Source organism: Tursiops truncatus, chromosome 5, assembly GCF_011762595.2.
Source record: "Tursiops truncatus isolate mTurTru1 chromosome 5, mTurTru1.mat.Y, whole genome shotgun sequence".
Classification (NCBI taxonomy): domain Eukaryota; kingdom Metazoa; phylum Chordata; class Mammalia; order Artiodactyla; family Delphinidae; genus Tursiops; species Tursiops truncatus.
In genome coordinates, this window is record NC_047038.1 from 1,720,417 (window position 1) to 1,734,908 (window position 14,492).

Genomic DNA, 14,492 nt, shown 5'->3' on the forward strand with positions numbered 1-14,492 from the left:
TGATAATGGCTCGTAGTGTTATCTCATTATGGTTTTAAATTGCATTTTCTTAATGACTTGTTGAGCATCTTTTCATGTGCTTATTTTCTGTCTCTTTAGTGAAATGACTGTTCAAACCTTTTGCATATTTTTAATTGGGTGGTTTGTCTTACTGTTGAGTTGCCAGAAATCTTTATATATTCTGAATACAAGCCTTTTATCAGGTATGTTTCTCAGACATTTTCTCCCAGTGTGGTTTGCCTTTTCATTACATTAACACTGTTGTTGTTGTTGTTTTTAATATTTATTTATTCATTTGTTTTGGGTGTGCTGGGTCTTGTGGCACGTGGGATCTTTGTTGCGGCATGCGGGATCCTTTAGTTGCGGCATGCGGGCTTCTTAGTTGCTGCATGCATGCGGGCTCTAGTTCCCTGACCAGGGATCGAACCCAGACCCCCTGCATTGTGAGCGTGGAGTCTTACCCACTGAACTACCAGGGAAGTCCCAATAACACTGTGTTTTGAACATCAAAAAATTTTAATTTTGGTCAAGTCCAGTTCATCAATTTTTAAATGATTTGGGCTTTTTGTGTTCTGTATAAGAAATCTTTGCTACCCAAAGTTTATAAAGATTTTTTTGCCTTGTGTTTTTTTCTAGATGTCTTACAGTTTGAGCTTCTGCGTTTGATTCTTGATCCATTTTGAGTGAAGTTTTGTATCTTTTGTGAAGTAAGGGTTGAGGTTCATCCTTGTATATGGGCATGAAGTTGTTCAAGAACTATTGTTGAAAATGCTGTTTTTCCTCATTGAAATACCTTGGCATCTCTGTCAAAAATCAGTTGATGCTGTATGTATGGGTCTACTTCTGGACTTCCACTCTACGTGTGTACCCATGCTTTTGCCAGTACCATACTGTCCTGATTCCTGAAGCTTTTTATAGTAAGTTATGAAATTAGGTAGTAAAGATCCTCAAGCTTTGTTCTTCTTAAAAAGTGTTTGGCTGTTCTAGGTCCTTTGCATTCCCATATAAAGTTTAAAATCATCTTGCCAGTTTCTACAGAAAAACCCACTGAGATTTTAACTGGCACTGTGTTGAGTCTGTAGACCAATTTGGGGAGAAATGACATCAAAGTAATATTGAGTCTCCCAGTCCATGAACATGATATGACTTTTCATTTATTTAGTTTTTAAGTTTATTCTTAGAGTAGTTTTGTAGTCTTCAATATGTAGGCTTTACAAACAGCGTATTGAAACATTTCCAAAGCATTTCATCTTTTTCTTGCTATTTTAAATAGTACTTGTAAAAAAATTTCAGTGTCCAATCATTTATTGCTAGTCTATAGAAGTGTAACTGTTTTTTGTATATTGACCTTATATCCTGTGAAGATTCATTTATTTTTAAAATCATTTATTTATTTATTTATTTGTTGACGGCATTGGGTCTTAGTTGCGGCACACGAGATCTTTTGTTGCGGCACGTGGGCTTCTCTCTAGTTGTGGCACGCGGGCTCCAGAGCGCGTGGGCTCTGTAGTCATGGCGCACGGGCTTAGTTGCAGAGTTGTAGTTTGTGGCATGCGGGCTGTCTAGTTGTGGTGCGTGGGCTCAGTAGTTGGTGGCGCCTGGGCTTCATTGCCCCGCGGCATGTGGGATCTTAGTTCTCCAACCAGGGATTGAACTTGTGTCCCCTGCATTGGAAGGCAGATTCTTAACCACTGGACCACCAGGGAAGTCCCAAGATTCATTTATTAATTCTAGTGGTCTTTTGGTAGACTCTGTAGGGTTTTCTACGTAGTTGATCACATCATCTAAAAATAATGTGTTTTTTCATTTCCAATCTGTATGTCTTTTTTTTTCTTCTTCGTTATTCCGTTGGCTGGAGCCATCAGTATGATGTTGAATAGAAGTGGTGTGAGCAGACATCCTTCCCTGTTCCCAGTGTTAAGGGGAAAGCATTTAGTTTTTCACCATTAAGTATAGATCAGGTTGAAAAAGTTTACTTCTGTTTTTAGTTTGCTGAGAGTTATCATGAATGGATATTTAATTTTGACAAATTCTCTTCCTACATCTATTAAGATGATCATAGAGCTTTTCTTTTTTAGTTTGTTAACAAAATTAATCATGGTGAATTTTGAAATGTTGAATGAACCTTGCATTCCTGGGTTAACCCACGCTGGGTTATGGTGTATTATCTTTTTTATAGATTGCTGTATTGGATTTGCTACTGTTTTGCTAAAGATTATTGCATCTGTGTTCATGAAGGATATTAGTCTCTAAGTTTCTTGTCTGACAATATCTTTGTGTGGTTTTGGTGTCAGGGTAATATTTGCCTTTTAGAATGAGCTGGGAAGTATTCTCTCTTCTTTAATTTTCTGGAAAAGTTTGCATAGAATTGGTATTATTTCTGCCTTAAATGTTTGGTAGAATTCACCAGTGAAGCTCTCTTGACCTAGAATTGGCATTATTGGGAAGGTTTTGAACTGTGAGTCCAGTTTAGTTAGTAAAGATTGTCTTTCTTCATGAGTGAGCTTTGTTAATTTTTGTCTTTAAAGAAATTTGCATAATCATTTCACAGTATATGCAAGTCAAGTCGTTTTGCTGTACATTTTAAACATATACAGTGATACATGTCAGTTGTATCTCAGTAAAACTGGGGAGAGAAAGAAATTCGCCCTTTTTATGTCAAATATATTGGTGTGAAGTTGTTCAGAATATTCCCTTGTTATTTTTAAATTTATCACAGGATCTGTAGTGATTGTGTGCCCTCCCTTTCATTCCTGATATCAGTTGTTTGGGTTTTGTTTTTGTCTCTTTTTCTCCCTGATAGCCTGGCTAGAGGTTTATCATTTTCATTGATCTTTTCAATAAAAGGGAAAAGAACCACATTTTGGTTTGATTTTCCATTTTCTATTTTGTTAATTTCTGCTCTTAGGTTTATTCTTTCTTTCTACTTTATACTTAATTTATTCTTTTGTTTTTTTGTTTGTTTGTTTGTTTGTTTTTTGGGTTTTTTTGCGGTACACGGGCCTCTCCCTGCTGTGGCCTCTCCCGTTGCGGAGCACAGGCTCCGGACGCGCAGGCCATGGCTCACGGGCGCAGCCGCTCCGCGGCATGTGGGATCTTCCCGGACCAGGGCACAAACCCATGTCCCCTGCATCGGCAGGCGGACTCTCAACCACTGCACCACCAGGGAAGCCCTCTTGGTTTCTTAAGGTAGAAGTTTACATCATTGATTTGAGATCTTTCTTCTTTTTTGATATGTGTTTTATTCCCGACAATTCTATCTAAGCATTCCTTTAGCTGCATCCCACAAATTTCGATATGTTGTGTTTTTCATTCTGTTCAAAATATTTTATACTTACTCTTAGCATGATTTATCCTTTGACCCATGGGTTATTTAGAAGTGTGTTTTTAAACTTCCTTATAATTTGGTGTGTTTTCTAGATATCTTTTTAAATTAAGGTATATGTATATATATGTATTTTTTAATTTGGCTGTGCCACACAGCTTGCGGGATCTTAGTTTCCCGACCAGGGATCAAACCTGGGCCCTGGCAGTGAAAGTGCTGAGTCCTAACCACTGGATCACTAGGGAGTTCCCAGAATTAAGGTATAATTGACATACAACATTCTATTAGTTGCAGGTGTACAACATAATGATTCAGTATTTGTATAGATTGCAAAATGATCACTGCAGTAAGTCTACTTAACGTCCGTCATCATACATAGTTACAAAAACGGTTTTTTTGTGTGTGATGAGGACTTTTAAGATACACTCTCTTAACACCTTTCAGATATGCAGTAGAGCATTATTAACACAGTTACCATGCTGTACATTAGATCCTCTTGACATAATTTATTTTATAAATGGAAGTTTGTACCTTTTGACCTTTTTATTACTATTATCATTGTAATCAGAGAACGTACTTAATATGATTGAATTTTTTTTAACGTGTTGACATTTGTTTTGTGTTCAGTCTTGGTTAATGTTCCATGTGCACTTGAAAGAATTTGTGTTCTGCTGTTGTTGGGAAGAGTGTACTGTGAGTGTTAGATCAGATTGGTTGACGGTGGTGGTCACGTTGACACCCTTTCTGATGTTTCCGTCTAGTCCAGTAATTGAAAGGAGTGTTGAAATTTCCAGACGTAATTGTGGACTTTTACATTTATCCTTTTAATTCCTGCCTCACGTATTTTGAGCTCTGTTATTAGAGTGCTTACCCGTTTAGCATTGTTATTGCTTCTTGTTGAATCAGTCTCGTTGTCATTATTATTTTATCATCATCATATTCATCGTCCCCTTCACTGGTGCCAGTATTCCTTGTTCTGAAGCCAACTTTTGCTGATGCTAATACCACCCAGCTTTTTTTGGTTAGTGCTTGCATGGAATTTGTCTCCTAACCTTTATTTTCAACCTATTTGTGTCTTTGTAATCTCCTGTAGAAAACATAGTGGCTCTTGCTTTCTAATCCAGTCTGACCATCTCTGCTAACAATTGGAATATTTATTTCCATTTAATGTAATTATTGATAGTTTGGATTTAAATATACCATCTTGCTTTTTTTTCCCCCCTATTTTTCCCATCTGTTGTTTGCTGTTCTTCTTTTCCGTCTTTTCTTTTGGATTAATTGAATATTTTTCTTTCTTTCGTTCTTTCTTTTTAAGATTTGTTATTTATTTTTAGCTGCATCGGGTCTTAGTTGCAGCATGCAGGATCTTCGTTGAGGCACATGGGCTTCTCTCTAGTTGTAGTGTGCAGGTTTTCTCTTCTCTAGTTGTGGCGTGCAGGCTCTAGGGCGTGTGGGCTCTGTAGTTGCGGCACATGGGTTCTCTAGTGGAGGTGCGTGGCCTCAGTAGTTATGGCACGTGGGCTTAGTTGCCCCGTGGCATGTGAGATCTTAGTTCCCTGACCAGGGGTCGAACCCGCGTCCCCTGCATTTTGAGGTGCATTCTTTACCCCTGGACCACCAGGAAAGTCCCCGAATATTTTTATGACCCTGTTTTACCTCCTCTTGGCTTATTACCTATATCACCTTGTTTCATAATTTTTAATGGTTCTAGAGTTTACAGTATATATCTTCAATTTTTCAGCCTCTGCTTTCAAAGAATATTATGTACTTAATATGTAGTGTAAGAACCTTTCAATATTGTACTCAGAGCACCACCGTTTTTTGTGTTAGTGTAGTCATATATTTTTTGCATATCTCTTGTAAACTTTACCATAGATTTTTATTATTTTTGCTTTAAATAGTTAACTTGCTTTTTTCATATCTCTGTATAGACTCTATACATATTTTAATGGCTGCAGAGTATTCCATCATTCTGATATCATAGTTTGCTTAGTCTCTCTCTTATTTTTGAGGTAGAGTTGATTTACAGTGTTGTGTTAGTTTCTCGTGTACAGCAAAGGTGAGTCAGTTATACATACATATTCTTTTTTCATATTCTTTTCCATTATGGTTTATTGCAGGATATTGAATATAGTTCCCTGTGCTATGCAGTAGGACCTTGTTTTTTATCTATTTTATATATAGTAGTTTGTATCCACTAATCCCAAACTCCTAATTTATCCCTCTCCCCACCCACCCCACCCCCCCAGGTTAGTTATCTTTTTAAAAGAGTTTACAAATGAGAGGGGTCTTTGGCCCACATCTTCATCATGTGTAGCCCCACATCTCCACTTGGGGCCATTTAACTGGAACTGCCTTTAACATTTCTTGTCCTGCAGGGAAGCCTCTGTTTGTCTGACTGAGAGCTTTTATTTTGCCCTCATTTTTAACTGTTACTTTCGTTCAGAATTCTAGGCTGTAGGTCAGGTCTTTGCTGCCCAACCTGTTTCTGATGCGCAGTGGCGTTGTTGTTCTTCTCTTTGCTCCTGTAGACTGAAGGGGTGATTTCCTCTGCCTGCTTCTCAGCTGTGTACTTCTCACTGGTGTTTAACAGTTTTGCTCTGTGTGACTTGGTTGTTAGCTTTGGTTTACTGTGCTTGGGATTGCAGGAGCTTTTAAGATATGTCAGTTTACAGTTTCATCAAATTTGGGAAATCCTCCATGATTTAGCCCCTTTTTTCCTGGGACACAATTACCTGTGTGTTAGACATCTTGATTTTGTCTTACAAATGCTTTGTTTGTTTTTCTCAATCCTGTTTCTCGCTGTGCTTCATTTTGGATATTTATTTGTGTTACTTGTCTTCAGGTTTATTGATATTCCGCTGGGTGTAATCGGCTCTTAAGTCTATCTCATGTATTTTTTCTTTCAAGATACTTTTTATTTTTCATCTCCAGAACTTCCATTTGCGTATTTTTGCATCTTTGGTCTCTCAGCTCACCATGTTTGTTTTCCTCTGCTTTCATGAGCATATGGAGTTTATTCGTAGTCTCCAGTTCCAGGGCCTTGTCTGTTGGTCGCACCGTCTCTGTCATTTGGGGTCTGTTTCTGTGGATTGGTTCCCCTCCTGGTTCTGTGTTGTATTTTCCTGCCTCTTGGCTTTGTTATTCGATGCTGGACGTTGTATATTTCGCATTGTTGAAGTGTTGGATTTTGTGTTGTATTCTTTTAAACTGTGTTGGACTTGGGCATAACACAGTAACTGAAGTTAAATGTAAGATGTGCACCGTGAGGTGACACGTTTAAGGATTTACCATATGGTAGCCACGCGCCCTGTTTTGAAAGGTCTGAAGCTTCCTCCCGTGTCAGTAGGAAAGGTTTTTCAGGTTCTTGGCCGCTGCTCCGAGTCTGCCCAGGGTACCAGGCAGCGTCGCTGGTGCTCGTGTGCAGTGGCAGGAGGGTCAGAACGGGTCCTGCTCTCACGGAACTGATCTTCTTGTGGTGAAGACAGGTCTAAAACAGGAAAACCCCAGGAATTCAGATAGCAGTTTGTGATGTCAGACATTAGCCAGGGTGACCAAGGTCAGGAGGCGGCAGCGCACCACGGATGTGAACAGGGTCACTTGAATGTGGAGGGTGGTGAGCTAGTGACGGGAGACCCATGCCCAGACCCGAGAAGGGAGCTCTAAGGATACAGTCGTGGTGCATCCAGGGAGCAGCCACTCGGGGTCAGGGGAGGGCTCGAGGACACGCTTGGAGCAGAGGGGCTGCTGGGAGGCTGGAGCAGCGGCCGGCGGGCTCGCCGGAGCAGGGGCTGCACCTGGTCCCTCGGCCTCCGAGTGGTAGGAGTGGGCCACTGCAGCCGGGGACCAGGAGGGAGGCCTCTGCCGAAGAGGCCAGGTGCCGACCACAGCAGAGGAGCAGTGTTTGCAGGGCAGAAGGTGGTGGGTTTGGAGCTGAGACGCAAGAATTGAGAACTGGTTCAGCCAGCCCCCCTGAGTAGGTATCTTTTAGCTGAGGCGTGATTGATGGAGAGAATTCTTCTTTTGTCGGAAGCCATTCAAAGGCTTAGTAGATTAGCCCTCTGGGTGAAGGGAGCAAGTGCAGTGAAATAAAAGCAGACGTTGGTCCTGGCCAACCTTGAAGACAGCGGGAAGACATGAGAGTCTGTTCAGATGGTGTGGGCGGGTCTTTGCAGGGATCTGTGTGGTCTCATTCGTGCGTTAAACACCACTCTGGCTGCTGCTTGGAGAACGGACCCTCGGTGTGCAAGGCGGCTGTAGCACTGTGGTATCCAGGCCTGGGGTGGGTGACAGTGGCCTCGGCTGGGCTGGACACGTGGGTGGGGTGGAGTGTGGGTGCGTGGGGGGTGGAGGTAGGGCGCGCGGCCTCGCTGCTCTCGGGGAGCAGCCTGCTTCCTCCACCACCGCCTCAGACCTGTCTCGTCTGACCGCCCGTTCCTGCCCCTCGCTGACTTGTCCGTCAGACCCGTGGCCTCTCCAGGCACAGTTAGAATCCGCATTGTCTCATTGTCAGGAATGCATGTCCCATCTGCAGAAAACACAAGTGTCTCATCTGGTTCAGAGCTTCTCCCCCAGCTTCCATGAGTGACGTCGGCGTCACCCAAGGGCATGCTGCGGGGCTGGAGGGCAGCGGTGCCTGTCCTGCGGCCTTCCCCTTGCCACCCCCGCCCCCCACTCTTCCGTTCTTTGCTGGTCTCCCTGTGGTCCCCTCTGGTGCCCAGGCCCTGCGGTCCTCACAGGTCGTCCATGGCAGGTGGCTCTTGCCCATAGGAGGCCCTGTCGAGGTTTTCCTAGGCCTCAGTCGAGCCCTTGCACTGACTGCCTGCTGGGGACTGTGTGACACCCCCGTCCCCGCTCTGCCCCCGGTGTAACTCCGGGGTCCGCTCACCCAGCAGGAACGTTTTCGGGCTGGGGGTGTTCTTTAATGATGGCGCAAGCCCTACCCGCGGCTTGGGAGTGGCTCCCCTGCTCCCAGCCCCTCCACTGGAGGACTTTCTTGCGCTTCATCCAGCAGTGGATGGGGTGGGGCCGCAGGCGGGGGCGTTGGCACCCAGCTGAGGGCTGAGCCGGGCTTGTCTCAGAGCCTTTGCACTTGACCTGACGGTGATGGGAGGAGGAGCGATGCTGTCCTCCCTTCAGGAGCCTTTCCTGTGACTTGGCCCTTCTCTTCAGGCCACTGGGGCGCTGGCCGGAGCTGGCTGCCCTGCTCACGAGCCCTGGGGGGACGTGCAAGCACCTTCCTGCACTGTGTGTGGGTCCTCAGCCCTAAACCTGGAGCCCGCGTCCCCGAGGGACCAGGTGGCGGCTGTGCGGGTCGTGGGACCATGTTCTTAGGCAGGGGGAGGTGAGGGGTCGTGATCTCCATGGCGGCCGCGGGGTGGCAGGGTCTGAGCCCACCTCCTCCTGGACGTTGTGGGGCAGAGGCTCAGGTTTCTGCCGAGCGGCGTCCCCCGGGATGGTGGTTGCAGGTACCAGTTAGGGCACTGGGAGTAGAATCGCTCTTTTTTAATGTGTGAAGGAGATTCATGGACCGTCCTCGTGGGGTTATGATGTGACTATCAGAAGGTAGAAAAATAATCGGTTCCAGACAAAATTCTTGGGTGTCAGAGAGAAAGTTTCCTATGTAGTGTCGGCTGAAATATTTTCTTTTTGATGTGTAGGTTTTCCATTTTTTCTAAAAGGCATTGTCCTGAATACTTAGTAACGAATTTGGGCCGTGAGCATTACTCATAATGAGTCTGTTCTCTTTTCTCTAAAGCAGGGTCAAGACTTCCTTCTTCACTCCCCGCTCGGCAGCTCGCAGCCCGAGGCCGGTGGCGGGAGGCTCACCCTGGGCGCTCAGCCGTTACCCACAGCCGCCCCCTCGGACACCGCGTGCGCCTGCGAGGCCTGCAGCGAGCGCAGGTACGGGTATGGGGGGGCCCTCCGCCTGCGGGGGGTGGGGTCCTCCTTCATTGCTGCCCTTGACGACTGGTGGGAGGAGGCACGTCCTCACAGAGGGCGGGAGCCTCCCCGAAACAGTTAGGGTCTCAGGTCGATGGATGCCTCCGACTTGGAGGCTGGGGAGGCCGTCACTGCCGCTGCCAGAGGCCTGGGAAGAGGAGCCAGACGCGCGGGTCCTGACTGGTCTCGGGTCCCGGCTCGGCCGAGGCGGACCAGGGCCCACGGGAGCCTTTACAGCCAAGGGCCCTGGGGGCTGTGCCGGGGCTGATGGCGCCGGTCCTGTGGGCGTTTGTCCTCAGGGAGATTTCGGCAGAGGCGGAGCGGGAACCTCAGCAGCTGCAGAACTACTGGTCGGAAGTGCGCTACACAGTCCGCTGCATCTACCGGCAGGCGGGCACCCCGCTGGCGGACGACCAGGACCAGTCTCTGGTGCCCGACAAGGAGGGGGTGAAGGAGCTCGTGGACAGGTGCGTGTTGCCCAGGCGCGGCCCTCCCCCACCAGCCGCCCACCCGGGCGGGCTTCCCCTCTGCCCGGGGGGACTCCCCTCTCGGGGTTGGGAGAGCTTGTCCCGCGAGCTCGGCCCCGGGCACGTGGCAGGCCTGCAGCAGACGGGCTGGGTGAACTCTCAGATTCTCATTCTGATGGAAGGCTTATTACCTGTGTAATGAAAGCGAACGTACTTGTCTCCTTCCTTAGTGTTGAGGCTGACAGTAAGACTCCTTCTGGGCACTTGCTGTGCCCGCGATGGCGCTGAGCACTTTCTCAGGCACTCCTGCTCTATTGCCCCGCGGAGGAGAGGCAGTTATGCCGCTTAGGAGATGAGGAAAACCCAGGCCCCGTGAGGTCCGGTGGCGGATGGAGAGCCATTTGTCACAGGCCGGTTCACACAGGTGCTCCTCACTGGGCGGGACTCCCGGCAGGGCGCTCGCGCAGGCGGGGACCTTGTGCTCAGTGACAGCACAGAGTTTGAAGTGGGTGTAATTTTTATTCTTCCTTAGAGTTTGTACCATTTGTTTCCTCTGTTTGGAGATGTTCCCAATAAAAGCAGTAAATTTGAGCGAGACGTTCCATGAACTGATTCTCATTTTGGTCCTTTTTTCATGTTTTGAATGCAGCCCCTTTGGGGTTCTGTAACCTCTTGTTCGCTGTACTGTAGAGTTCCTCCTGGAGATGGGGGTGGTGACTGGCTATGGGCTGTATTAACTAGTTAGTGATTCGGCCGGTGTGTCTAGGGTTTGACTACGTGAAATGGCTCTGGGTGGTGTGTGCCTTTTTTAGAAGTTAGCTTTCCTAGTGAATATTAGGAACGCACATATAACCTGCACGTCACACTCGGAGCTTCACAGCTTGTGAATGCTTCGGAAGAGGCCAGAGTAAAATCAGAGACGGTTGGAAGGAAATGCTCAGTAAACGATTGTTCAGATGGGACGTTACGGCAGAGAGGTTTGGGAAACAGCAGTATTCTAGTAACGAAACACACCGTTAAGAATGGAAACATTCCACGCCGCCATTTGAGGTCCAGGTATATATATGTCGCGTGTTTTCCACATGTTTTCCACGTCCTACGCTTTTCCTCGTCTCCATGTCTAAGGACCCTTCTCTTGTCTGAACGCCAGCACACACCGGGAAGGGCCGTCTGTAAAGGCCGTGTCTAGGACCTGACAGCTGGCGGCGATTCTCCTTTGCCCCTTTCCGTGGCCCTTGGCATCCTGCCGCTCTGCCTCCCCCTCCCACCGCCCCCCATTTCCGCACATCATCACTGCGTTCAGCCACACTGGCTCTCGTGCCGTCCTCCACAGACCTGCTGGTTTCTTCTCTTCGCTCGGTCTGGAATGTTCTTCCTTGCTCAGGGTTCTTTTTCCTCCCTTCCATCCTTCACTTTAGACTTCAGAGTCACCATCTCAAAGAGACCACCTGACCTGAACTCCGAGGGGCCTCCCGCATCATTCTTTATCAACCCTTCCCTTCTTTTTTATCGTGTTACTGCCGCCACTACCTGGAATTACGCTCTGTATGTGTGTGTGCTCCGAGCATCCAGCGGCCTGAGAGTTTGTTCTCCTGGCGTCTTCCTGCTGTGGCTTTGACACAGCCGCCTGGGCCCAGTGCTTGTTGAACGCACAGCTGGGTGAGCTTCCACAGCATCTTCATCTTCCTGCCCCTTGGCCATAGCGCTTTTTACAAGTCTACTTGCAAAAGTACCATGTGGTCAAGTCATTAAATTTATAAGATACAGAAATGGACAAAGAAATAAAATGCAACGCATGTCTAATTCCAGCAGGCGAAGAGAACCAAGAAGGAGGCATCCAGTCTCCTTGTAAGTTCGATTGTCCCTGTGTCATTTTGAGTCTTCTGTGACTTTCCTTTAAGAGATGAAATACCTTCTGTTTCAGAGAACAGTTGCTGTACTGGTAATTAAAATTATGATTGTCATGCTAAGCTAGAAAGTCAATATATCTGTGTGAAGTAGACTCACCACAGTGGGAGTCCCATCGGTTCTTACTGTTTCTCTGGCCACGTTTTTTGTAAGGCTACACAAGTTCCATTTTCACTCGGCTCTTGTCTTTTACAACCTAGGTAGTGTGGTCACTTAAAAGTGGAATAGGTGACAACTTACAGTCTTCTCTTTTGACCCAGCGTGGTGCCCAGAGGTGAAAGGATCCACTACCCAAATCCAGGAGCTACAGCTTAATGTATTGTACAGCGTGGGTGCGGAAGTCACAGCGGCTCCTCCTGGTGACGGGCTCCAGGCGGGTGCTGTAGTTGTCCCAGCGGCTCCTCCTGGTGACGGGCTCCAGGCGGGTGCTGTGGTTGTCCCAGCGGCTCCTCCTGGTGACGGGCTCCAGGCGGGTGCTGTAGTTGTCGCTTCATCGGATGTAGGTTTCCATCTGGAGGCTCCTCAGAAGTGCACAGCTGAAACGAGTGGTCACTTGAAACATAGTCATGCCAGTTACTATAGAACAAGTTTGTAAAAGTTGATGCTCTCCAAGTTAGGGAAGAAATTCGTGAAGATGATCGTTGCTGTGTGGCCTGATGGGGCGTGTATTGACTTGTTGTCTCTGACCTTCAGCTTACACATTTTCTCTTACGCCTTTAGTATCTTTTGGTGGGATGATTTAAAAGGAGATACACTGTCTGTAAAGTTTCTTCTGATTATGAAAATAGTAGAAGCAGCCCATTTGGATCAGATACTGAATTCCTAGGAAGAAGGAAGAGCAGCCCGCTCCCGTGCTGCAGCCAGGTGTCACCCCTGGGGGCCGTGGCTTTTCCGCTGTCCGCATATAAGCGGTCAGAGATGAGTGCTGGGGTCTCCCGGGCTTGGCAGTTCTGTGGCCCCCGCGCGGCTCCGCTGTGCCCACTCTGCTACCTGCTGGCTGCCTGAGTCCGGGGACTCGCCCAGCCATGTGGCTTCGCGTCTGACCCGGCGTCGCCTTGGGGGTTGACAGCGAGCTCTCAGTGGACGCCGGTCACTGCTGTTTGGCCAGTGACTCTGGGGGTTCCCCCTCTGTCAAGCAGGCTGACTGTGAGAAGATGGCGGTCGTTGTTAGGTGGGCACCCCCAGGCTCCCAGGGTCCCCCTGCGGGCGAGTGGTGACTCTCTCTCCTGTGCAGGCTCTGCGAGCGGGACCCCTACCAGCTGTACCAGCGGCTGGAGCAGCAGGCCAGAGAGTACGTGCTAGAGATGAAGGTCCGGCTCCTGCGGCAGCTGTCGGCCGCATCCAGGGTGAAGTCGCCGTCCGCCCTGCAGGGCCCCCCGCAAGCGCACCAGTTCATCTCCCTGCTCCTCGAGGAGTACGGTGCCCTGTGCCAGGCGGCGCGCACCATCAGCACCTTCCTCGGCACCCTGGTGAGTCGGCTATGTCCCCTGCCCGGGACGGGGGGCAGGAGCAGGGGGTCTGGAGGCCCGTCACGCCCCTCCCCTCCTCCGAGATGTGCAGGCGGGGCTGGGGGCCTGATTCCTCTCCTCTTTCTCTCCCCTCTGGACTTGGCTGCTGGATGAAAGCGGAAATACTGCTCGGGGACCTTGGGTCCTGGGGGCACGGTGTGGGGACCGTGTGAGGTGAGGGCCGGAGTGGGTGACAGTAGGAAGGAGACAGAGGAGTGGCTGTGCTGTGAATTCTGCAGATGGGGGCTGTGTTCTCAGGTGGAGTGCAGAGCATGGGGGACGGCAGGGCACCTGTGTCCGGCCCCCCGGCTCACCATTACTGATCTACTCACCAGCCCAGCGCTGGACTGAGGATAGGGTCATAGAACCACGTGAGACGCTGACCCCCTGTGGGCGGTCTCTGACTGCCTCAGAAGGGAGATGACCACAGCGGGGTGGAAGGAGGCCTCTGGTAGAAACTCAGTTCCTGGGCCTGGTCCTCGACAGCCTCAGGCGCACCTGCCGGCTGGACAGAGGGACAAGCCGTCTTTGCTTTCTCGACTTACTAATAGTCTGTGGAGTTTCTCATCATCACTCAAATTTTACTGTTAAGTGAGAGTTCATTGGGCTGGTTTTGGGTGCTTTCTTAGTGGTAAAACTGCATTTTGAAACAAATGCAGTAACCAGTGGTTCCGAAGGTTTTAAGCATAAGGTCTTTATGTGACTCTAAAGTTGATAGACCTCGATAGAAAAATTAACCATTTTGCAGGTAGTTTCGGGGGGTTCACAGAGCTCCTCAAGCGGCATCACTTCAGTAGAGCATTGCCGTTCCTGCAAGTGAGTCCCGAAAACCTCGAGGGAAGCACCCACCGTGAGAAAATGAGCGGGTGAATGCATGGGCGGGCGGTTACCCTCTTCAGCACCGAGCCTGAGGGGCTGACCCCCGGGCGTCCCAAGCAGCACCCGCCCCTGGCTCACTGAATGTCTCCCCGTCCTCCAGAAGTCCAGCTCCCCTGCCGCTTCCCCTGTGCCATCACTGGCCTGAGCCTGGTGCACAGAGCGGTGCGGAGAGCTGCTGCTGCCCCCCAGCCAGCCAGGGCCAGCTCAGCCTCACCCTCCTCGGCCGGTTAGAGTGCACGCCATCTTACTCAGCTACCGGAAAATAATTTGAACCGTGCTTATTGAGCATAAGCTCTAAGCTCAGAATACAGCTGTTTGGTCAGTGATCTATTTCACTTGGCTTTGCACGTGGAGATACTCACTTTGGTTTCCAGTGAGACACCACACCAGTAACCTGGACCCTTCCTTCCTCCAGGGGAGACAGCTGAACTCTGGATAACACAGGCTAAATCAAGGTAGAAC

The 14,492-nt window shown here is 48.6% G+C and overlaps 1 protein-coding gene across 12 annotated transcripts in view; it reads left to right on the top strand.

The window, feature by feature from the left end:
- The window catches only part of FAM193A (family with sequence similarity 193 member A), a 172,722-nt gene that overhangs the window by 88,013 nt on the left and 70,217 nt on the right, over positions 1–14,492 (top strand). For 10 of the 12 annotated variants that reach the window (XM_033856552.2, XM_073804765.1, XM_033856548.2 and 7 more), the window contains 3 exons: positions 9,084–9,229; positions 9,568–9,735; positions 12,878–13,112. In XM_033856552.2, the coding sequence (XP_033712443.1) occupies positions 9,084–9,229; positions 9,568–9,735; positions 12,878–13,112 (549 nt within the window). The remainder of the gene's footprint in view (positions 1–9,083; positions 9,230–9,567; positions 9,736–12,877; positions 13,113–14,492) is intronic. The other 2 variants (XM_033856543.2, XM_033856547.2) reach the window with 1 other exon arrangement.